General features: G+C 40.2%; 1 protein-coding gene across 1 annotated transcript; it reads left to right on the forward strand.

Annotated features, from left to right (window-relative positions):
• The first annotated feature begins 717 nt into the window (after positions 1-717).
• On the forward strand, positions 718-20,965 carry PRMT9 (protein arginine methyltransferase 9). The gene is made up of 14 exons (XM_017820180.1): positions 718-822; positions 1,053-1,131; positions 1,709-1,912; positions 2,437-2,585; positions 3,763-3,999; positions 4,509-4,676; positions 5,764-5,866; positions 7,789-7,895; positions 11,453-11,645; positions 15,160-15,343; positions 17,906-18,617; positions 19,750-19,903; positions 20,306-20,428; positions 20,636-20,965. The coding sequence occupies exons 3-14, from the start codon at positions 1,736-1,738 to the stop codon at positions 20,849-20,851; spliced, it is 2,523 nt and encodes an 840-aa protein (XP_017675669.1). The 5' UTR covers positions 718-822; positions 1,053-1,131; positions 1,709-1,735; the 3' UTR covers positions 20,852-20,965.
• Positions 20,966-22,836: the final 1,871 nt, after the last annotated feature.

Raw genomic sequence — 22,836 nt, forward strand, 5'->3', positions numbered from 1 at the left:
TGTACAATAAATATCCACAGCTATAAAAGCCTGGAGGAGCTGCATTCATGCTTTAGAGGACGAAAGTGAGGATGAGCAGCTTCCAGACATTTCCTAATTCGTAAACAAAGCCGTGGCCTGTTCGTGTCCCAGAAGTAGGACATGACCAAATGAACTCTGCCTTTTTAAGAAAAGATGTGCACTCCGGGGCTCTGCATGGGGCTATTTCCGCGGAGCAGACAGTCTGCCGGGTTCCACAAAGAAGGGAAGTGGTGTCCTAAGCATGGGAGGGAACGAAATTAGAGACTGGAGATGCTGAGAAAAGCTCTAAATTTTGCTCCTTGCAATCTCTTGTTGCAGAGCGGAGTTGTTAGACAAAGACAACTAGGCCTTGTTCGTGACTTAAACCTGGTGTCGTGAGCGTTCTCATCTGTCGCTCCTTGGATTTACCAAGAGTGGAATTACAATTAGGTTTTAGGAACAGCCTAACTACAGTGTGTGCGCAGCGTGCAGCCCTCACACTGCACCTGGTAAACATTTAAGGTGGCGCTTCTTTCGTGGTGGGAGGGTAGACCCGAACAGCACGGATGTGCAAGGGACTGGATGGGGAACATCGCTGGGAATCACTTCTACGGCCCTGCGCTTGCAAGAGCTGAATTAACGCATTTTAAGGGACTGGATGCGGGTGGAGGAAGAACGCGGATAATGAAAAGCACCTTTAGTCCATAGTGCCGGCTCCCGCCGGGCACCGCCCAGCGCCTGCGCGGTCCCGGCACTGGGATGGCGGCGGCGGGCTGGGAATGTTGGTCCGTGCCGTGCAGGGGATGGATGGCCCTGGAGCAGGTGATGGATGTCCCCAAGGCAGGGGAAGCCCCCCCCAGGTCCCCCGCAGCTTCCCGGGGCGGCGGTCCCGGGGTCGCCTGCCCCGGCCCCCGCGTCCCACGGCGGGCGAGGGCGCACGGCCCGCCCTGGCTTTGCACGTCCCTGTGTGCGCTGCCGGTACTTGGTGGGTTTCTGGATTGAAATAAACCAACAAAACAAGCCCTGTCGTGATGGTGCTGTGTTTCTTGCAGTCCCTCTCCGTGTAAACTTCGTGTTCTTCGGCTTTGGGACTCATCTGGAAATACCGAAGGCGGTATTAGCCCTTCTCAGGTAAGTAGCTTTAAAAGTTGCAGCGGTGACCGAGGCAGGTATAAAAATGCGCATGTTGGTTCTGGTAACTCTTTAAAGTTTTTTTTAAGCAGAAAAATTGTCACGCTGCTTTCTGTAAAATAAACTGCGAGCTCATTGGCTCGCTTTGGTTTATGGAGATACTGTTGTTCAACGAGAAAAATTTTAACCTGCAGATTTTGTGGTTGATTTGAAATTTATGAGTGCACGAGCATCTAGTGTGCAAAGCTATTGGGTCAGAGACGTGATAAAATGTCTATTACCAAAATACATATTACAAAGGGCAAAACACAATCTGTTTCCAGGACCTGGTCTAACACAGACACGACGCACTCTTGACTTTTGAATGGTGAACACTGAGACTGATGGAATTATCAGTGTCACAAAGATGAGCGTGTTCTTGAATGTTTAGGATTTGGGGCGAGGGAGTATGTCTTTATGAACTCCAGTGAAAATTTAAAGTGTTTTTTGATCTGTCAACTTTGTGTACAAGTTTTTTGGCCTACAGTATGCTGTATGTGTGACTTTTTTGCTTTGTTTTTTTTTTTTTTTTTTTAAGGAGAAGTGAGTATTTACGTTCTTCAGAATGCCCAACTCCAATGCCAAATTTCACAGAGGTGGTCGGGAAGCCAGCAGGCGGGAGTTGGTTTCCAGATCTTTGCAGAGCGCTCAGCATTGCCTGGAGGAGCACGATTTTGGAACTGCATATGCTCACTATCTCCTGGTACTAAATCTGGCTCCCGAGTTAAAAACTAGCGTCAAAGTAAGTGCTCTTTGAATTACTTGAAACCATTTTATGTATTCTGTTCCCTTGAGGTCTTTGTGACATGTTTTGTACTTGTGATTTGTTGTATGTAACTGATTTCTACTTTTATTTTGAAGACAGAATTGGAAAATTAGTAGTGATGGAGATGGCCAGTGCCTTGTTTAATAAGCTCTGTATGCTTATATGAAGGGAATTCATACACTTTTAGTCCCTGTGTGTGAATCAAGTTTAATAAAAATAGGGCCCTGTTAGTATTGGTGCATGCATTAATATACACACAGGCTCTTAGTAAGCACTGCTGGGTGATGATCCTCTTGGTCCTCCTCAGATATCCAAGAGCTTATTTCTACTTCTTCCAGGTGAGCCAACTACCATTTTATGATAGCAAACAGTTGTATGCTGCTGCTTAGGGAGATGAGGATGTTCAGGTGCATGTCAGGATACCTCCAGATGTTTTCAGGGCTCCATTCCCTGCTTCTGGTAACTCCCAGCAACTCAGCGGTATATGTTTTATTTTCTAGGAAACGTTTCAATTTACTCTCTTCAAATGGGCAGAAGAGCTAGATTCTCTGGCACGGATTCAAGATCTGTTTAACTGTTATGAACAAGCACTTGAACTATATCCAAATGATGAAGTGATATGTAATAGTATGGGAGAACATCTCTTCAGGTTTGTAGTAATGTATATTCAGTTTTTGTAAAGTTCACACTGTAAATGCAAGCACGTGCTTCATGCTGTATAGTGGGTACTGTTGAACTTAAATCTGTTTGTCAGCTTAAATAGAGTAGCCAAAGCTAAAATAAATGTTGGTAGTCACAGCAAAAGCAAAAGAAAAAAAAGGAAAAGTACTTTTACTAAAGTAAAAAGTTAAAAACAAAAATGCTATCTTCAAATATTTTCTAACAGTTTATTAAGGAATTACTAAACAAAAAAGAGACCGAAGTTGTTCAGAGTCACAATAGCGGTTAAGGTACAATTTTTGAAGTTCTTCCTTTCTTGAGTGTTAGATCCCATCAGAATTACAACCTCTGAATGCTGTCTCTTAATTCTGGTCCTTCTTGAGGTGACATATAACAGACCTTTGAAGTGAGGAGAAGCTGGTTGTGTATCTTGTACCGTGTAGGGCTGTTCTTAAATGGCTTGAGCTTATGCTTCTGTTTATTAATGTAAAGCAGAAGAGTGTTTTCTGTTGCTCAACTCTTTGAGACTGAAATCATAGGTCATAATTGAGATAGTTTTCATTAGGTTTGCTTTTTGTGATTACTTTCTTTGTTTCAAAGGAACACCTCTCCCAACATAGTATTAAAGTATATATGTATATTTGATAGATTTTTTTCATTGCTATCTGATTTGAGAATATGCTATAAGTATCATAAAAACTTGCTTCAAGTTCACAATTTGGTTTCTTTTTAGTTTCTTTCCTTTTTTTTTTTTTTTCAAAATTAGCACTTAATGCAAGAGCTGGCAACTCAAAATTTGATAGTTTTGCAATATGTTCCAGTTAAATACCGTAAAGCACTTTTGAGGTTTATGGCATTCTCTTGACATGAACATCTCTGAGACTTTATTGCAGAGTTGCTGCTGTCATATTGTTGCAGCAAATTCTTGTAAAACCTGCTTTACTTCATCAAAGGCTGCAGTAGTGGATTGTTGGTGCACACAGTGGTATTTTTGGACTGCCTTTGCATTTTACAGTGACTTGATGTAAAGCTGTACATCATTCTTTTTCATAAGGCAGTGCCAGTGTTTCTAAAGATAATCTTTCTAACTAATGCAAAATACTTCCACAGACTCACAGATACAGCTGAAGGCATGCTTTCTATTTATTTGTCATTTTTGCTCTCAGGATGGGCTTTAGAGATGAAGCAGCTGGGTATTTTCACAAGGCAGTGAAGCTCAACCCAGACTTCGCTGATGCAAAGGAGAACTTTTACCGTGTTGCAAACTGGCTGGTGGAACGCTGGCACTTCATCATGCTCAATGATGCCAAGAGGAACCTCACCTACCTGAAGGCCATTGAGAATGCCGTCCGCTCAGGGTGCAGCTCTGTCCTTGATATTGGCACGGGAACAGGAATTTTAAGGTATGCCACAAGTGCACATTTTTAACATGAATTTAATAGAAACATACTTGTTGTCTAACAAAATTTGGTTGCTAGCAGAAAATATAATTACTTTTATGCCTCTATGGGGACAAAACTAAAGGAAGAAACCAAAGTTTTCAGAAATCAGTGAGTCTGGAGTTCAGTGTTTAGTAGTGGTTTTTGGAACCTTTTTTATTATTTGTTGCAGATGCTTTTTGTGCCAATAAGTGCTGTATAAATTGAATTACTCGTGTTGGTTTTGGAGTTGTACTGCCATTTGTCCTGTCTTTTAAGTATTGAGTCTGAAGAGTTACTTAGCATAGCTGAGGGAGTATCCTTATGCTGTCTGGTGGTTTCCTTGATATCCTCTTGATATGCTATCAACAACTTGTGCAGTATCAGTGTTCACACGAGATACTAGTTCACTTAATGATGATTTTTAGACTTGAGCTGGTAGAAATATGAAGCAGATGTGGAGGAGGGGAAAAACCCTTATTCTTGTTTTTCAGTATGTTTGCAAAAAAGGCAGGAGCGTCGTGTGTCTATGCCTGCGAATTGTCAAAAACCATGTATGAACTTGCCTGTGATGTGGTGGCAGCAAATAATATGGAAAGAGAGATCAAACTTCTGCATTTGAAGTCACTTGATATAGAAATTCCAAAGCACATACCTGAAAGGTACGTTGTTGCTTTCTGTTGTGACAGTATTTGAATTTGCTCTTAATTTTAAGGAAATGGTAAATGCTTTGTGACCTAAACAGGAAATAACACTGCTGTGGTATTACCCAGAATGTGAGAAGGTTCTCTGTGTGTTTTATGCTTTTATAGAGCAGTGCAGAAATGACAACATTTTCTTCAGATTGTACTAATCTCTATGGTAGATCAACAGTGTCGTAAATTAAGGAGTTTAATTCTTTGATGGTGGGAGCTTTGGGGCATATGTAATTATATTACAGCAACAGGAAAAGAGAAATTAGATTACTGGGTCCTAAAACTAATTTTAACACAGTTTTATACTTAACAACTTGTGTCTCACTTCTGCAACCTCTGAATAGGATGGAGATACAAACATTTATAGTAAAGTGTCTGGTGATGGTACAGGCTCATGATCGGAAATGATGAAGCTCCTGTGGTTTAGCCACACAGTTTAGGCCAGCTGAGCTACAGTAAAATACATGTCCTTTTAATTTATATAGTGAGTTACTAGATGTCACCTGTCAGGAGTACATTCCTACTGTTCTAGAAATGTCTTCTCTTATCATGCTGTATGTTTTTTTGGTTTAAATCCAGAGGATTTAGGATTTTAGTGTTTTTAATCTGTGTAATAATTTTATTGTGCTCTGATTATAGCTTTGGGATTTTTAATTCCTTTTTATACACATGCATGAATGCATACTCTTGCACAAAATAAATATTCTGCAATATCACTGGCTGTGTGCCCAGGCTGAAACATCTTCCTGTTTTGGCTAGATTCTTCCCACACAATTTATTTATAAATGCTGAACAAGAGGCTTTATGGTAAATTCTTGCTCAATATTTATTCTCTTTTATCTGCATCTTGAATAACTTCTAGCAACAATTCAAAACATTTAATTTTTTGGAAGAACTGAATTACCCATCTATATCGAAACGTCAGAACACTGGTAAAAGTTTTTTACTCTGAGCTCACATTGGTATAGTTTTGTTTTGTTTTTTTTTAAAGAATGGTTGTTAACAAGAATGTGTGTTATACATTATATTTCATGGTGTTCTTTTTCCTATGTAGGGTTTCCTTGGTTGTCACAGAAACAGTAGATGCTGGTTTATTTGGAGAAGGAATTGTGGAGAGCTTGATACATGCTTGGGAACATCTACTTTTACAGCCAAAGGTAGGTGATGTTGGTACATATGTATATGTATTTTTTATATATATATATATATGTACACACACATAGTAGCACATGTGTGTATGAGTGCATGTGCACACATTCTGGACCTATGTGAATGAGAAACTTTTGTAGATATTCCTTTTGTTATGCTAAAAATGAGTGATCTGTGTCTGTTCCATGAATTTGGTTTCGGTGAATGGCACTGAGGCAGCAGCATACCTTGTCCTTCTGTGAACTCGTGTTCTGAGTAGGCAGGTACTTGGCCACAGCAACCCCCTGCAGCGCTGCAGGCTGGGGACAGTGGCTGGAGAGCAGCCAGGCAGAAAGGGATCTGGAGTTTGGATTGACAGGAAGCTGAACATGAGCCAGCAGTGTGCCCAGGTGGCCAAGAAGGCCAATGGCATCCTGGCCTGGATCAGGAACAGTGTGGCCAGCAGGACCAGGGAAGTGATTCTTCCCCTGTACTCAGCGCTGGTGAGGCCACGCCTGGAGTGCTGTGTCCAGTTCTGGGCCCCTCAGTTCAGGAAGGACATTGAGGTGCTGGAGCAGATCCAGAGAAGAGCAACGAGGCTGGGGAAGGGACTGGAGCACAAGTCCGATGAGGAGAGGCTGAGGGAGCTGGGGTTGTTCAGTCTGGAGAAGAGGAGGCTCAGGGGAGACCTCATCACTCTCTACAACTCCCTGACAGGAGGTTGTAGCCAGGTGGGGGTTGGTCTCTTCTCCCAGGCAGCTATCAGTGAGACAAGAGGGCATGGTCTTAAGCTGTGCCAGGGGAGGTTTGGGTTGGATATTAGGAAGAAATTTTTTCCAGAAAGAGTATTCAGACGTTGGAATGGGCTGCCCAGGGAGGTGGTGGATTCTCCATCCCTGGAGGTTTTTAAGATGAGACTGGATGTGACACTTAGTGCCATGGTCTGGTAACCACGGCAGTGTTGGATCAAGGGTTGAACTTGATGATCCTGGAGGTCTTTTCCAACCCAGTTAATTCTATGATTCTGTGATACTTGCAGTGGATGTTTCCCCCGTGTAACCTTCCGTCATACAGAGATGGTTCACTCTTGATCACTGTTCATTTATTTTGGTTTAATCCTTTTTTTTGTCCCCTGACTTTTTAAGTAACACAAAAGGAGTTTATGGGAATTTTAAACACACTATTTTCCTGCAAGTTTGATTACACCTTGGTCATTCTGAGATACCAACTAGTAGCAGAAAGTCATGTCAGTCTAAGCAAAAAATGATGAATTACAGAAGAATTATTTCTCATTTTGACACTAGGGAACACTCAGTTATAATTTTGTAATTATGACATATGCTTCTGCTCTTCATTTATTTTTGCTGATTTGAACCTTTTTGGGAGACTGAACAATTCCACTGAGTCTTGGATTTTATTTTTTACTATATGTATTTTTTGTTTTAGTTACCATACATCAAGCAAAGTAATATGACAAGGAGTTTTATACGGGTTAACCTCTGTTAAATCTTATTAAATAGAGGGACTTCCCTTTATTTTGTCGTTGCTTTGATTCTAACTAATTTTAAAAGGTTTTAGCTGGCTTAAACCTCTTGTATTGAATTGAAACTGATGACCTCTAGTGTTAAGTATAGGAATGATGCATAAAAGTCCTCAAATGTTTCAATACACTCTAATAGAATACAAATTAAAAAAACATGTTAGAGTTGCACAAGGGAAGTAGTAGACTGAAAAGGAAAGCTGAAGCCTGGATATATTGAAACACTGTATTTAAGAAACTTCTTTCATGGTCAACAGAATGCCAAAGACCAGAATCTTTACTAATCACTAAGAACTTACTGGTGTTCTGACTGTCACTTGAATGGCTCACTAATATGTAACCCCTAGGCTTTTCAGTAATGGTAGAAATAGGTCACCATCTCATTGCATGTTCTTGTTCATGTTTTCACAGCCTAAAAACCAAGAGGTCAGTGCTGGAAACTATGGCAGAGTTATTCCTGCAAGTGCCACAGTGTTTGGGATGGCAGTGGAATGCAAAGAGATACGTAGGCATCACAGGTATGTCCTGAAGTCATATTTGTTTGAACCTATATTTGTTATTTGGGAAGAGAGACCAGTTGTTTTTATTGAGGATTTCTCATTTACTGTTCTCTTTATTTTCTGAATGGCTGATTGTCTGCTTAACTAAACAGATTTCTGCTCTCACCCTCCCCACTCCACCCCTTTTCAAGACTTTTTTTCTTTTTTTTTAACACCTCCCTATCCCTTTGAGGTTCAGATTTTCTGGATCACTTTATCAGAAACTCTTGATTTACACTTATGCTGAAGTACATGCCTCCGATATATATGAAAGAAATTAAATTCCTTAATAGTAAAATTATGTCTCAATTTCTGTATTGTAGATCCTTGGATTAACACTTAGCCTTTAACCTCATTTTACCCCCTTTATAATCTACTTCATACCTCACTGCTGGATCTAACCCTTCCAGATGATGAGGACAGGATTGTGTAAAGCCTAAGTGTTGATAACCCCAGCTAGCATTATCTGTCTGAATATGTGCTTTGCCTAGTTGTGAACTGGCACAGAATAAGGTTTCTTTGCTGAGACCAACTCTCAGACTTCTTTTGTATTTCATATTCCACTCATTGCTTTCATATTCCTTTTTTTTCTCCTCTGTTAGAACAGTATCACTGTATGAAGACAGTCCCTGTCTGAGAGGTTTGGACTTGATGTATTTTGTTTAGGATTAATCTTGTTGTACATTAAAGAAAACACTAACTTCTACAGGAGCTTCAGTGCACAGGATGAAAAGTAGCCAGGCTGCAATCAGCAATTTTTCTGATGTGCTAGACCGGGACAGTGGCCAGAAAGAGACCGAAGTTCCCATGGTAGATGGTCACAGAATAATTTCTTGTAGAAGTTAATTATTCATCAATTAAAAGAAGTTTTGCCTTGAAACGGGGCATTGACTTTTCCTTACAAAATTTACACAGAATGCAAGTTAATGTCCTGTTAACTTTGGATTGTTGAGTTGACATTCCATTTTAATAGCTTGAGATCAGATGACTAGCAGGAATGAAGTGATTGTCACAAATCAATTATATGCTGTTGAAAGAGGAAAAATGTTACTTTTAAATTTCTTGCCTCTGTAGTTTGAGATCCCCCTTTTGCTATAGTAAGAATACTTAAGTCTATTTTAACAAGTGCTGTTAAGTTTTATGTAAAACACTTATCTCTTCTCAGATTTAAACTATCCAGGTCTCTTTGAATTATTTTGATGTGCATGTCTTCACATTACCTGAAGTGTTTTCACTATCTACAGTAAAACTTTGGGATTTGGATGTTTTTCTTCTAATGAGCCTAGTGAAGTAGCAGTGTGAAAGTATCTCTTTTCTCATGCTTTTTATATCATCCTGAACAGTTTCTGTCCTGTACAATTAGTACAGCTTGGAGCTTTTCCTTATGCTTTAATTTTTTTTTGAGTGCTTAGAAGTAGATGTAGAGCCCAGAATTGTATGAATACTTGAGGTTTTTTTCCCTGAAGTACATTTAAAAGTGTGTTTAATCTATCATCAAACACTGATTCATCTTGCTGAGAGGGGGGATCCCTTTTGAGTCCAATTGTTGGTAATCTTGCATATCACAGTCATCTATCTGTGTTTGATCTGAGCTTCTACTTTGTATTCTGTCCCATTGTTTTAGCAGTTTTAAGTTATGCTGCATTTCTTGTGCTCTGATTATTTTGGGGTTTTTTCCCTAGGATATAGTGAAATTCTAGATAAATCTTACCAGTTTTCTTGTAGTGTTATTTTTTGGTGCACTTAGGCCAACTTTACAAAAGGTTTTGTGCTGATTTACTCCTTATTGTAGCTTTATTACTTGATGTTTTAGTGACAGTTGTAATGTTTCTTTGCTGTAGCTGGTGCTGCTTTTACCTGCTGCTTATGTTCCCTAGAGTGACTAGGGTCTAACTCTACTGTGGTGTTATGTCAGTTTTTAAAATATTTTTATGGCATGTTTTAATTTTCTCCTGAAGTCACTGTAAGAATTGCAGTGATTTAGTATTTCTTTACAGGTTTCAAGTTTTTTTAGTGTTTTATTTTTAGTCAGTCCCCAGAAAGAGAGGCAATAAAGTGACTATACCTCTGTGCTTGTGTATTGAAGCCAGAAGGGTTCATGATAATATATCTGAATAGTCTTCTGAGCTCTTCCACAATACAGGCCTTGTACAGCAGCTGATCTCTTTTAGTGATAGTATTTATTTTAAAATAATACATGGATTCAGTTTCAAATGCAGGGGATTATGTTCTCATCCTCATTGTTAAAATATCTTGTACTTCACTGAGCAGGTGAGAAGACTGCAATCGTTGATAATGTTGCAGAATTTTTTAGTATTTATTGTGAAGTACTTACTACCTTGTGCTTTCTATTGCTATGGAATCTGCTCCAAAGATGGAGTCCAATGTCTTTTAGCTTTGCATAATGGTTAAAATATACTTACCTAAGAACATGACAAAGGGCAACTTACTCAATTCTGCAATTATGAGTTTCAAGGACATGACCATATATGATGAGAATATTATCAGACAGCCTGTCTAGTCATGCTTAGTTGTAGGGAGATCTCTTGCAGGGAGAGGAGGTTCCTGTAAAAGTCATTTAGAACTAAAAGTAGTTCTAGAAATAGAAATTTAAATAGTTGTTTTTTGAACTGAGTACTAGGTCTCACTGTAAGAGTGTAGATTTGCTGGATAGCTGTCACTTAAATGGGAAGCACTAAGTGCTTCTCAGGCAAATGTACTTTTTCAAAATAATCTAAAATATAGCTTGTGCAAGACTTAGGTCCTGACTCATACTTTGAAAATGAGAATATATTTTAAGTCCTCAAATTTAAGAGATGGACAGTGTGAGTAATTGTTTTAAAGCAGTTTAGCAGTTGTCTTTGAAGTTTTTTATATAAGGTCATTTCTAAAAATCCAGATGATCTTCTGTCTTACAAGAGAGGATATATGTATTCTGAGTTATAAAAACATTTTCCACCAAGAAATCAGCACTGAGGCTTTTCTTGCAGCTATGTAACTGTGAAAAATGACATTCTGCATGGATTGTGGTTGATAAATATATAAACATACTGCAAAATGAAAGGTTACCTCTAAGAGCCTCCCAAAATGCATCTTCCTGTTGCATATCTATCTTTGTTCGACTGTTCTGTTCACCTGAAAGAAACACTTTTGTTATCTGTGCAATGTAGCAGAAGAAAAGCTTTATTTGTTCTTATTAGCACAGCATTTATTTTTCTTTAGTTCTCTGTCAAGACTCAGTGAGTTGTACTTAAAGGAACAAAAGTCTGTGGCCTTTGACAAAGGACACATTTGGCTGTTTCTCGGTTTCTGGTGACAGCTTTCAGTTCTGATTCTTGAAAATGATGTGCATTTTCTGTGCTTTGTATTTTCTGAATACAACAAAAACCCCACAGAGTTGTTTTAGTATTTTTTAGCTTTTCTGTTCTAACGCTCTGTACATTTTAAAACACTTAGCCAGCCTAGGGAGAATTTCCTTTAGGTTTTTGATCAAATGACTTGAAGTTTCATTTCTTCTCTTTTTGCCTTCACGCCAGAGTGGGAATGCGAGAAGTTGCTGGTGTGTGCTTGTCAAATTCAGTGCAGTTCTTCAGCCCAACATACGCTTTTGCTGGTTCAGAGGAGACCGTCGAGCCTTACACCACTGAGAAGCTCAGTCGTATTCCTGGAGGTTACATCCCCCTGACAGAACCCTGTCAAGTAATGACAGTAGATTTCAATGATCTGCAGGTAACGTTTTTTGGGGGGTTTTACATCCTTTATAAGTAATTGTTTGATGAATAGCAAGAGTGCCTTATTTTGTTTGCTTTCGGGTTCAACTTCACAAGTGCAAAGGTGGCGGGGCTACACTGAAATCCTCTCCTGTTTTTGATGCTTGTCTGGTTGTGTGATTCATCAAATGACATTTGCTGAGTTTTTGAAGGTGAAGGTTTTTTGTTGGTTGGGCAGAGTTTTGGGAACTTCATAAACTACCTCACCATAAGATCAAACAGCTGCCAGCCTCAGTACGTAGAGGAGGAGGAAGAATGCAATAGACCCATCTTAAATGATTTATGCAGTTGTGGAGCTGACTTAGTTTATTCCTCTAAAGTTAGAGTCTTCAAGAAACTCTTGAGGACAAGAGAAGGGGTGTATTTTACATCTGGCATAAAAATGTCTCTGAGTGCTGATGGGTCAGTGTAAAAGAGAGGGAGATGAAGATGTTATCCTATCCAGTTGATTCCACCCTTCAGCTCATTTGTACCTTAGGGTATTTCTGTAATATGGCATTCTAAAACATAGTAGCATTATTTTGTGTATTTAACACAAACTACATTTGAATGCACATGGAAATAGGCCTGCATTGTAAGGAAAGACCTCAGCCACCCACAGCTGGGCATGCTAAAATGATACATCTGATCTCTGCTGTGCCTCTTGCTCGTTGACCTGTGGTGAGGAGTTACAATTGACTCAGAGCTTAAAATAGATTCTGTTGTATAAATGAAATTATTCTTGGCTGCTGCTTGGCCAGGAATTGCAGTGTTTCTGAATCAATAGCTTTTCCTAGTTGGCTTGTCTGACATCCTGAGATTAAAAATGAAATAAGACAAGGCTCTTCAGTATACTACTGGGAGCAATCTCTCTGACCTAATGTTGCTTCTGCTTCTAGCATCAATAAGAAACTATTACTCTCATCTGAGAGATGTCTGTTCTTAAGCATCTGCCTGCTGGCAAACATGTAAAGATAATTTGAAAGAGTAAAGAACAGTGTTACTCTTTAAATCGTGTTTCAGAACTGCTCCTTTGAAGTTTCAGTTAGACTAATAGAGTGTTCTGTCATGAAACGTTAAGATACCATAAGTAAAAAGGGAGAAATGCCACTGATGTGAATCACTGATGTGGTTGGGAATCGTTGGTTACTGTTTGTTGTTATGTTGTCACTGGGCAAATGTGGCAGTTCCAGAGCAGAACAGCAGAATTACCTACTAAAGACTGAAATTGAGATAAGAAATCACAGAGCACTAGTAAGGTAATTTCAGAGACATAATTCCTAAACTCATATTTTGAAGAATGAGAGGGATGTTGCATTTTTTCTGCTTGTACCAACTGTCCAGACCTAAACTAAGAGAACTGAGAACCAGACTTAAAATGTGGAACAACAGTGTTTGTCAAACTGAGTTGTAGGAGGCTTCTAAGACAAATTTCTAGTACAAATAATGAGTCAAAATAAAACAAATTTAAAAAAAAAAAAAAGCAGCTGCTTTATGCTGATGACTTTATCACTGCTCTCGTTAGCAGCAGCAGCTCAGTTCCTCCCAGGCAGGGGAATGAGGTGTGGCTGTAATTAGAGGCTGCAGGCACTTGTACCTCAGCAGGTCCCACCTGTGTGCCTGTTTGCTGGCAGCTGATCAGTGCCACTGGGAGGGGAAGTGAGTGTTTACCTCTGCAGCCAGTAATTAAAGCTCAGTCTCACTTTCAGGCCCCAAAGGAACTGTGCTTTTGCCAACAATTACAGATATTGGCTCTTCGTAATTCTCACGAGAAGTTACGGCGTGGAATATTTGAGAAATTGTGGATCAAGACACAGGAAACTCGATAACTGCATTCTTTCTTTAGTTTTGCCTTCTGTTTGTAGTCCCATTTAGTACTGTTAATGCAAGTTATCCTTTTCTCATTCAGAGGATATATGTGGCATAGCATCGTTTTGGGGTTGCATTATTTTCTATGCTCTCTCCTTAACAAGACTAGTTGATAAATTGCCATCCTTATGTGGTAGGGCTGTTCAAATTGGTAATTGTCATAAATGATAGAAAAAAGTTTATAAAGTGGCTAAAAGAAGAATAAATGTGGGTTAAGCAGTATGATAGAGAGCAGGGAAGGCTTAAATAACTGCCTTCAATTGTTTTTTTAAGTGATGGGGGTGTAACACTGCAATTGTTAGAACTCAGTAGACAAGAACCTTGGGCCTGCTGCTCTTGAGGGATGATCAGGAAGAATATTTTTCATGTCAAATACACTTCTAAACGTCTATAACTTCACAGAAACAGAGAAACAGATGCATGTTTGTGCTCTTGCTGTCTTTCTTCAAGGGCCTTGATGCCAGCAAAATTTTAACTTAAGTATTCTTTTCCTCTCCAGCTGAGGACGTACCAAAAATGGTTGGCAGCAAAGCACTTTTATTGAAGAGCAGTGAGGTCTTACTATGAACTTTGTTGGCATCCAGTAATTTTAACATGTGAATTGTTCAGCCACCTGTCATTTGTGAGAAGAGAGGTAGACCAAATTTTGGAGGACACAATGAGAATGAAGAAGGGGGAAAAAAAAAGGCAGCATGGGAGAGCTACTCATGTTCTTAGAGTACAACTTCTCTTTTGCCTTGTGTATTTTGAGATTGAAACCTTAAGAGTACAAGTGTTGAGATAAGCAGATCAGGAAGATGATAAATGTTTAGGAAGGGCTGCTACTAATCAGAATGTTGTGACTAAGAGAACCTTTGGTCTTTTGTGCTTGACCTCCTGGTAATTGGCTTATGCCGGAACTAAGACATTAGAGCTGGTCCTTTTACATTTATAAATGTTGGTAGCAGGAGGTAATTCCTGAGAAAAATAGATTGTACATGGAAAAAGACATAATTCCTGTTACATATTCAAAACTTTTCAGGAGTATCAGAAAATGTATAATTGATTCCTTCTGGGAGACCTTAGTTCTTCCCAGCAGTGCAGTTGCATGTGTCTGACCTTTTACACAAGGCCTATAGCCCGAGGTAGCAGAGAAAACATCCTGAAAGGTGTTTGATTTTACTGGTTTTATAATGATTTTTTTCTGAATCTCTGAGTGAATTCAGTGTTTGCACGCAGTATTTCCAGAACTGATTGAACACAGGTTTAAAGTGAAGCCTGTGCCTAAGCATTGGCTTGAAGCCAGCTCAAAAAAATGCCTCTGATTTTATTACTTCTCACAAAGCAAGCCTTGCCAGTCTGAAGTCTTTCTTGATGTTTTCAGTGGTTTAAAATATGTGTTCTTAGATGTAGGTGTTTGCTTTTGTGGCTAATGGATGCAGATTGTTCGTGTGGGAAGACAGTTCCTAGAATAGTGAGTACTAATGATGATGATTGGTATTGTAGAAGCTCGTTAACTTCAAGTTTCTGTTGGGTGCCCTCATGGATTGGTGCTGAAATTTTGGGTGATTTAGTTTAATAAAAACAATTTTTTGTTTATGGAAGTAAACTCTCACACTTTTTCCCCCTCTTTCCGTTTTGCTCAGGAGCTGAAAAGCCTTGCAACTAGAAAGCCCTGGAAGCTCAGCCTGCCAGTCACTGGAGGAGGAATACTAGATGCTATTGTGGTGTGGTTTGTACTACAGCTCGATGATGAACATGCTCTGTCTACAAGTCCCAGTGAGGAAACTTGCTGGGAACAGGCAGTTTATCCTGTGCAGGGCCTCCCTGGTACGGCCTGTGGCTTTTCTTCTTGTGGTACATTAATTGGGTTTCATTTTGATTTTGAGCTGATTAGGTTATGTCAGAGACCTAGGAAGTGGGAGCAGATAGGATTAGGAGAAGTTCAACAGCAGGTAGCTGTGAGATGGTTCCTGCTCATGTTTCTGGTCTGTAGTGCACAGTCCCTGCATCAGGGCTTGTTCCTGGAACTCTGCTGTGAAGCAGATAAGGCACCTGCTTAAGATCTGGGAGAATGCTTTTCATTAAATTGTTTTTTTCTCTATACTGAATTAAATGCATTGTGGAGTAACTCCAAAAAGTAGGGCTACTGACTGGCTCTGCTTACTGAAGACGTGACTTAGGAAAGGGATGTGGGAGAGGTGAGGTAGGAATTGCTAGCTGCTACTGCCACAAAACCAAAACTAAACATTCCCACCTATCCCTCACCCTCATTTTGGCCTCAACTTGTATACTGTTCTCTACATACAAGCATTAGTAGTGCCATTTTCAGCATCCTCTACTCTCCAGTCACCCATTTTTTATTCTCCTGTTTCTTAGAACATCTTGAGTTGGAAGGGACCCATAAGGATCATAAAGCCCAGCTTCCTGCTTCTCGCAGGACTACCTAAAATTAAATCACATGACTAAAAACATTATCCAAATGCTCCTTGAATTATGGCAGGCTTGGTGCTGTTACTACATCCCTGGGGAACCTGTTCCAGTGACTGATTATTCTCTGGGTGAAAATCTTTTCCTAGCATCCAGTTGAACTTCCCTGACACAGCTTCATTCCATTTCCTCGTGTCCTGTCTCCAGGACACCAGAGAAAGTTGATCAGCACCTCCCCCTGCACTGCCACCCTTGAGGAAGTTGTAGACTGCGATGAGGTCTCCCCTCATGTCACTGGGTATCTGTCGAAGGGGTCCCGGTCCAAGGGGGAAAGAAGACACACAACACACTTGGATGGTGAGACAAAGGGATGTCTGCCTGCTCAGAGCAGCAGGCAGCCTTTTATTAGGTTTTCCTACCTCTACTTTCTCACACACATAACCAAAACATCTTTCTATAAAATACTAAGGAATGTGCACCTGCACACAGCTCAAGGCTGTGTCCATGGGGATTATCTGGTTGGCTTCACTGCTCCCATGAAAAACGGCCTAACACTCCACAATACTCCAGAGTCTTCAGACTTCAGCTGTGGGGCTGTGACTTCCCCCCACATCGTGCCGTCCAACTCTCAGGGACGCTTCCATGGGAATGTGCAGCCACCTCCACCTTTCTCAGGGGAACGGTCTTACTCCCCTCAATGCCTCCAGCTCTTCCGCTTCCAGGGGGCCCAGGGGTTCCATGGGCCTGCCATCTCCCCCCACACCCTCAGCCTTCTCCAAGGTGAACAAGTCAAGTGATTTCAGCCACTCTTCTTAGGTCTTGCCTTTCAGGCCTTTCACTACCTTGGTCACCCTCCTCTGGACACACTGTAGTGGTTTGATGTCCTTCTTATATTGTGATGCCCAAAACTGCCATAATATTCAAGGTGAGGCTGCAGCAGTGCAGAGCAGAGCAGGACAGTCATTTCCCTCGATCATCTGGCGATGCTGCCCCCCAGGACACGGTTGGCCCTTTTGGCTCTCGGGGCACACTGCTGGCTCCTACTCAATTTGCCATTCACCCAAACCCCCAAATCTCCTTCTGCAGGGCTGCTCTCCAGCCTCTTGTACCCCAAATTGTACATACAACCAGAATTCCCCCATCCCACGTGGAGAATCTGGCACTTGGCCTTGTTAAATTTCATAGGGTTGGTAATTGCCCAGCTCTCTAGTTTATCCAGAGCTCTCTGTAAGGCCTGTCCTACCCCTGGGGTAGTCCACAGCTCCTAATTCAGTATCCATAGACAGTAGGGACAGCTGTGCCACAGATTGGTTCAACTGAAAGCATAGGGGAGGGAAGAGCCTCTTTTAGCTTATGTTGCCATTGAAAGAAATGTTTGTCAAACTATAGCAGTTTTGTTTTGAAATTCTGGTCTGTGTCAGTGGATTTACTTTCTTGGAATGTACACACAGAGTATCCAAAAACCATCTTGAGCTGCACACCATAAATGTTCCAGTAAAATTTATTTTGAATCCATTACCCTTTCTAAACTGTAGCTGTTGTTTTCCATCTAACTAAAAATTTACCTTTGATTACAGGAGGTATTAAAAGGTTAAATATTTAATATTTAGCATTTTAAAGCAAAAGCAATTTCTTTACCAGTACATTTTTTTTTTCTGCTCTGCTATCAGCATAACACTTAAGCATGTCTATGAGAAATAGATATTACTTTATTTTGAGAATAAATGGATTTTGCCTAGAGTGAGGCAGCTTAAGGCAAACGTTAAGGCACAATGGCAGATTTCAACTTGTGGGTACAGACAAGAGCAGCTCCTTCATACACATTAGTAACAACTGATGAACAAATGAGATAATGGGTGGGTGGGTTGGGTGGCTTGTTTGTTTGTTTGAAGCACTGTATGGCTGCTTCAGTGATGTTTATGTGGAGTGACTGACATGACTTTTTTATGCTCCTTTGCCAAGATTATTCTGTGAAGACTGGAGATACTGTGATGATGGAGGTTTGCTGCCAAGATTGCTACTTGAAGATCCAGAAGATTTCTTCTTTGACTTCAGAGTGTGGGATGGATTTTGGTGACAGAGACAACACGCTGAGTTTGGGCAATGAGGCTGAATTATGTAATGCTCTGGCTGGACTTCAGACAACCAGCAAACAGGCTGGCAGCAGTCAAGTGTGTGTGCTGGAATCCACAGAAATAGCCCTGCTGAATGACATACCCTACCATGAATGCTTTAAAGCTGCCATGAGCAAAGTGCTGCTGTCATTAAATCCAAGTAAGGACTTGCAGTCCATGGATGTTGATGGACATGGCAGTGGGATAAACCTCCAAGAGAATCAAAACAAGGGCTCTCTAGATGAGGCTCCTGACCCTTTGTACATTTTAGATGTATCTGAAGGCTTCTCCATTCTGCCCATTATAGCTGGCAAACTTGGACCAGTCAGAGCCTACAGTTCTGTTGAAAAAGAACAGCATCAGGCAGCACTTAATATCATTTCAGAAGCTAACCATTTCCCTAAGGAAACATTGGAGTTCTGGCTCAGCCACTTAGAAGAAGAAAGTGTGGTGCTACAGAGACCCAAATCAGACAAATTGTGGAGTATTATCATCTTGGATGTTATAGAGACATCAGGTTTAATCCAGCAAGAGGTGATGGAAAAGGCTGCAATATCCAGGTATTGTATAAATGAACAAAATTATTTCTAGGAATCTGTAATTATCTGAAAAAAATTGAGAATATTCCTTCTAACTACAAAATTAGTCATGTTGGTTCTGTAGAGCAGAAAAGGCTGCTTTTCCCTGAATGGATTGAACCTCACAGAGGGTTTCTGGCATGACCATTGTATACAATGTATGCAGTGCTGTTCCCCACGGCAGAAGGGATGGGAAAGAAGGCAGAGCAAGAGCAATAAAATAAGGGAAATGGGTAACAAAGTAAGCATGAAATGAATTTATCCCCTTTTGTGGTGCTAGGGAAGCTTCTCTGTTAATCTCTGTGCTTAGTGAGGGCAGAATATTCCAGACAATTTATGCCCATTACCTTTTCTAAGTTTTGAATAAATCTTTGGATGACTTGAAAGATTTTTTTGCTGCAAGAACAAATGGAAAAATTACTCTTGACTTTTGTCATATGACAAGACTCAAATTTGTTGGCATGAAAACGCCTCGAACAGTGTCCTGCTTAGCTACCCAACTCCTGTGATGAGGACTGCTCCAGGAAAAGGAAACCTAAGCCAATCTGTGTTGAATTGGAGGTGTTTGATACTATACTGAATGAAAGCTGCTGTGGTGTTGCTGCTCTCAGGAGCATGATGCTCTATAGTGAAAGACCAAACAAGGCTCAGGTGTTTTCTCAGGAAAAACTGTTATCCCCTGTCTTGTTGTCAGTTTTAGTTTAACACTTAAATTCTCACAGGGTTTTGTTTCCTTATGGCTATGCTGCCTCCTTAACCAGTGCCTCCCAACAGTATATGCTTCCTGACTTCCAGTTTTATTAAGCATTTCTGCCAGTCCTTCAGTATTAGATGATGTTGCTATGAATAGATCCCACTGTCCTCATTGTGAAATATCACCATATCCAATACTGTCACTGAGAAGAGATTATACAGTTCCATAATTTTAGTACTGTGTGACAAGTTTCCCTTTTTTTGGTATGATGCAGCTGTTGGTCAAATGGGATCAAACTCAAATGCTTAGGAGCACTTGACTTCAGGGGAAGAACTAGTGTGCCTTTCTTAAATGTAGCTAATGTTCTTTCATTACTGCTGAATGATATGCTTTACAGGTGAAATCTCTCTCATTTTACAGATGTTTACTTCACAGTGGAGGGAAGATTTTCCCACAGTACGTGCTAGTGTATGGGATGCTTGTAGAGTCGGAGTCTCTGTTACTGGAGAGTGCTGTTCAAGGAACAGAACCAACTCTGGGGTTTAATATAGCCCCTTTTATCAACCAGTTCAAGGTATGAAGGTGGTGGGTGTCTCCCAGGCACTGCTTCAAAGCCTGCAGCTGTCTAGCTGTTTAGATTTGGTGTAAACTGAAGGAAAACATTGTTGAAGTTATCAAGAGAGGTTTGTGTGACCAGACAGCAACCTTGAGATAATCTAAAATGGTTGGTGACATTGGTTTTAGAACTGGTTTGGGTTTTGTCCCAGCGATGACAGATGCAATGTTATTGCACAGAAGAGACTGTGCTGTTATTATTCCCATTGTTACGTTGTATCCCAGTGGTGTACCTTATATTTTTCTCTGTCTCTGGCAGGTATTACAGTAATTCCTGGCAACTCTTATGTTATGATTAAGCTTTCTAACTCTTCACTTTTTAATGGTTACTGATGCCTGAAGTTCTGGTATATACTCTCAGGTACCTGTTCGTGTGTATTTGGATCTCTCTACATTACCATGTGTACCCTTGAGCAAGCCAGCAGAGCTTTTAAGGCTGGATCTCATGAACCCTCTGTTGAACAGCCCCAGCAGAGAAGTGAAGGTAAGTTGTGTGTACAAGAAGCCCAAAGCACATTTTTAACTGCTGCTCTGCAGAGCTGCCCATTAAGTGTTCACCTGGGCTGAAAATTTCAATATGGAATTTACTTGTGTGCAGGTATCTCTGTAAAGGATTTAAATTGTTTGAACTACTTCCTTTTCAAAGAAGTAAGAAAACAGTATAACTGATTAATATTTTAAATATTTTCAGGTACAAATCTGTAAGTCTGGCCGAGTCACTGCAATTCCCTTCTGGTATCACATCCATCTAGATGAAGACCATACCTTGAACACATCTGATGAGTCCTCACACTGGAAACAAGCTGCAGTTGTTCTTGATGAGCCCATCCCAGTTCAGGTTGGAGATGAACTTGTGCTTGATGTTCAACACCATAAAAGCAATATCAGCATTACAGTCAAGCGGTGAAGAATGTCATGTGTGAGCAGCCTTGTGGTTAATTACCTGTGCATAAACTGGCTGTTTGTAACATCACTGCTGTTCCTTTGTATTAAAGTCTAAACTTTATCTACTGATCAAAAAGGCTTTTTTGTTGCTTTAATAATTGATACTTAGGTTCCACTGGTGGACTAAAATTTGCACTATAAGGGTCTTACCAACCAGCTGGGGAGGTATTGTCTTCACTGCAGCAGAAACTTGATTGCTAGTTAGTATACTGATTACAGTAGGGATAGACTTCTGCTACTCTGTTAACTGTAGGAAGAAAAAAAGCATCCAGATGCCTGTACCAGAAATAAACAGCTGTGGCTGTGTGGAACAGAGTCCTTGTTTCTCAAACCGTAGTTGCACTTCTCCATTGCCAAAGCCTTCTCTTTCAGAGTATTGAGTTGTTAGTCTTGTAGTGGGACTGTAACAGCATTCCAGTTGCAGTATCACAGGTCTGTGTTGCACACAGACAATCCTAAAAGGCTGTACAGGAGTGCTGTTGGATAACTCAGGTTGTATAGTGGAAGACAAAGCTAGGAAACTTGTTAGAATCCCCCCCAGAATTATTTCCAGTAATACAATGGGCCTGAAGTCTCGTCTGTATGAAAGTTGTATAAAACACATCAGTCACCACGGTACTCCTGAATATCTCTTACAGCATGGCATCTTAGTATAATGCAGGTAACAAGTTCCTTCTATTACATTTATATCCAAATGGAAGACTAATAAAAACTTTGACCTCAGCACTGATTCTACCTCTGTAGAGAGAGGAGGAAGACTGTTAGCAAGATATTTCTGTAGCAAAGCTGCTTTATACTGTGCTGTCTATTCAGTGGAGAAGAGGCATTTCTGTGAACTTTCCTTAACAGCAGACTGTATAAAGAGCCATCCACAAATGATTGTTCTAGAATCTCAGGGCCTGCTAAAGTAATTTTGTACTCTTTGTTAGGTCAAATGTTTCAGATGGGCCCTCTCAGTTTAAGCTGAGGGACTGTTGGAGCTGTGGTTGTCCCAGCCTGCAGCTGAACCTGCAGCTGACAAGTTGCTGTAATAAAGCTCCTTTTAGAAGGGTGGAGGAAAGCTCTCCACTTTATTTGTTTTTCCTAAACAGTGGTAATGACAGTGTCAAGTTTTGTGAAGATAAAGTGGATACCATCCATCATCCAAGGGGTACAATGTATAACATAAGTGAATTACAGCAGGATAGAGGCTTTTCATACTACACAGAAGTGTTTCTTAAAAACCCCAAAACCATGATCCATAAAATTGAAAGTTACTGCCTGACACAACTAAACCTAGTAGGTGCATGGTAACTTCACCAGAGTGCAGTTTTATAAAGAAGTGTTTAGGTTTCTGGTGCAGGAAGACCTCTGATAAAAGCAAAAACAATTAAGAGTGGGTAGGTGTATTTATTAAGATTCTTAGCAATTAATATGACAGCAAAATGACTTAAGAGAAAAATCGAAGACATATTCTAGTCTCCTTGAGTAAGGCAAGAGCAATACTTAAAACTTCTGATTAAAAAACTTAGGAGAAGATTGAGCATAAGACAGAGGAATAAATATGGTTAAAAGGAAGATGAACTGTTTGCAAATTAACTTTTTGTATAATCCTGATAGGTCATGCTGTGGAATATTGTGGTAGTAGTTTTCAAAAGCCAAGGTAGGTGTCACTGCAAGATTTCCATTTGTTTTGGAAATTCAGTAGCAATTTTTATGGAAAGGTAGCTCATATAAGCTACTGCAATGAAAAAATAACTTTTCTCCCAGAAAACAAAAAGCAAGCAGGAATATTGTGCCAATGGAATAACTGAGTAATAACAAAAAAACTTAGTAGCTTTCCAGAAACACCCTGAAAGAAGACACTTAAATAGCTGCTCTCCTATCAAAGTCCCCTCTGTACCTTATTTAAGTTTTACACCAAACAGCTGTATTAAAAAACAAATTCCTTCAGTGTGAGGTTATGAA

The sequence above is a fragment of the Lepidothrix coronata genome, unplaced genomic scaffold (genome assembly GCF_001604755.1).
Source record: "Lepidothrix coronata isolate B3197 unplaced genomic scaffold, Lepidothrix_coronata-1.0 Scaffold79, whole genome shotgun sequence".
Lineage (NCBI taxonomy): Eukaryota > Metazoa > Chordata > Aves > Passeriformes > Pipridae > Lepidothrix > Lepidothrix coronata.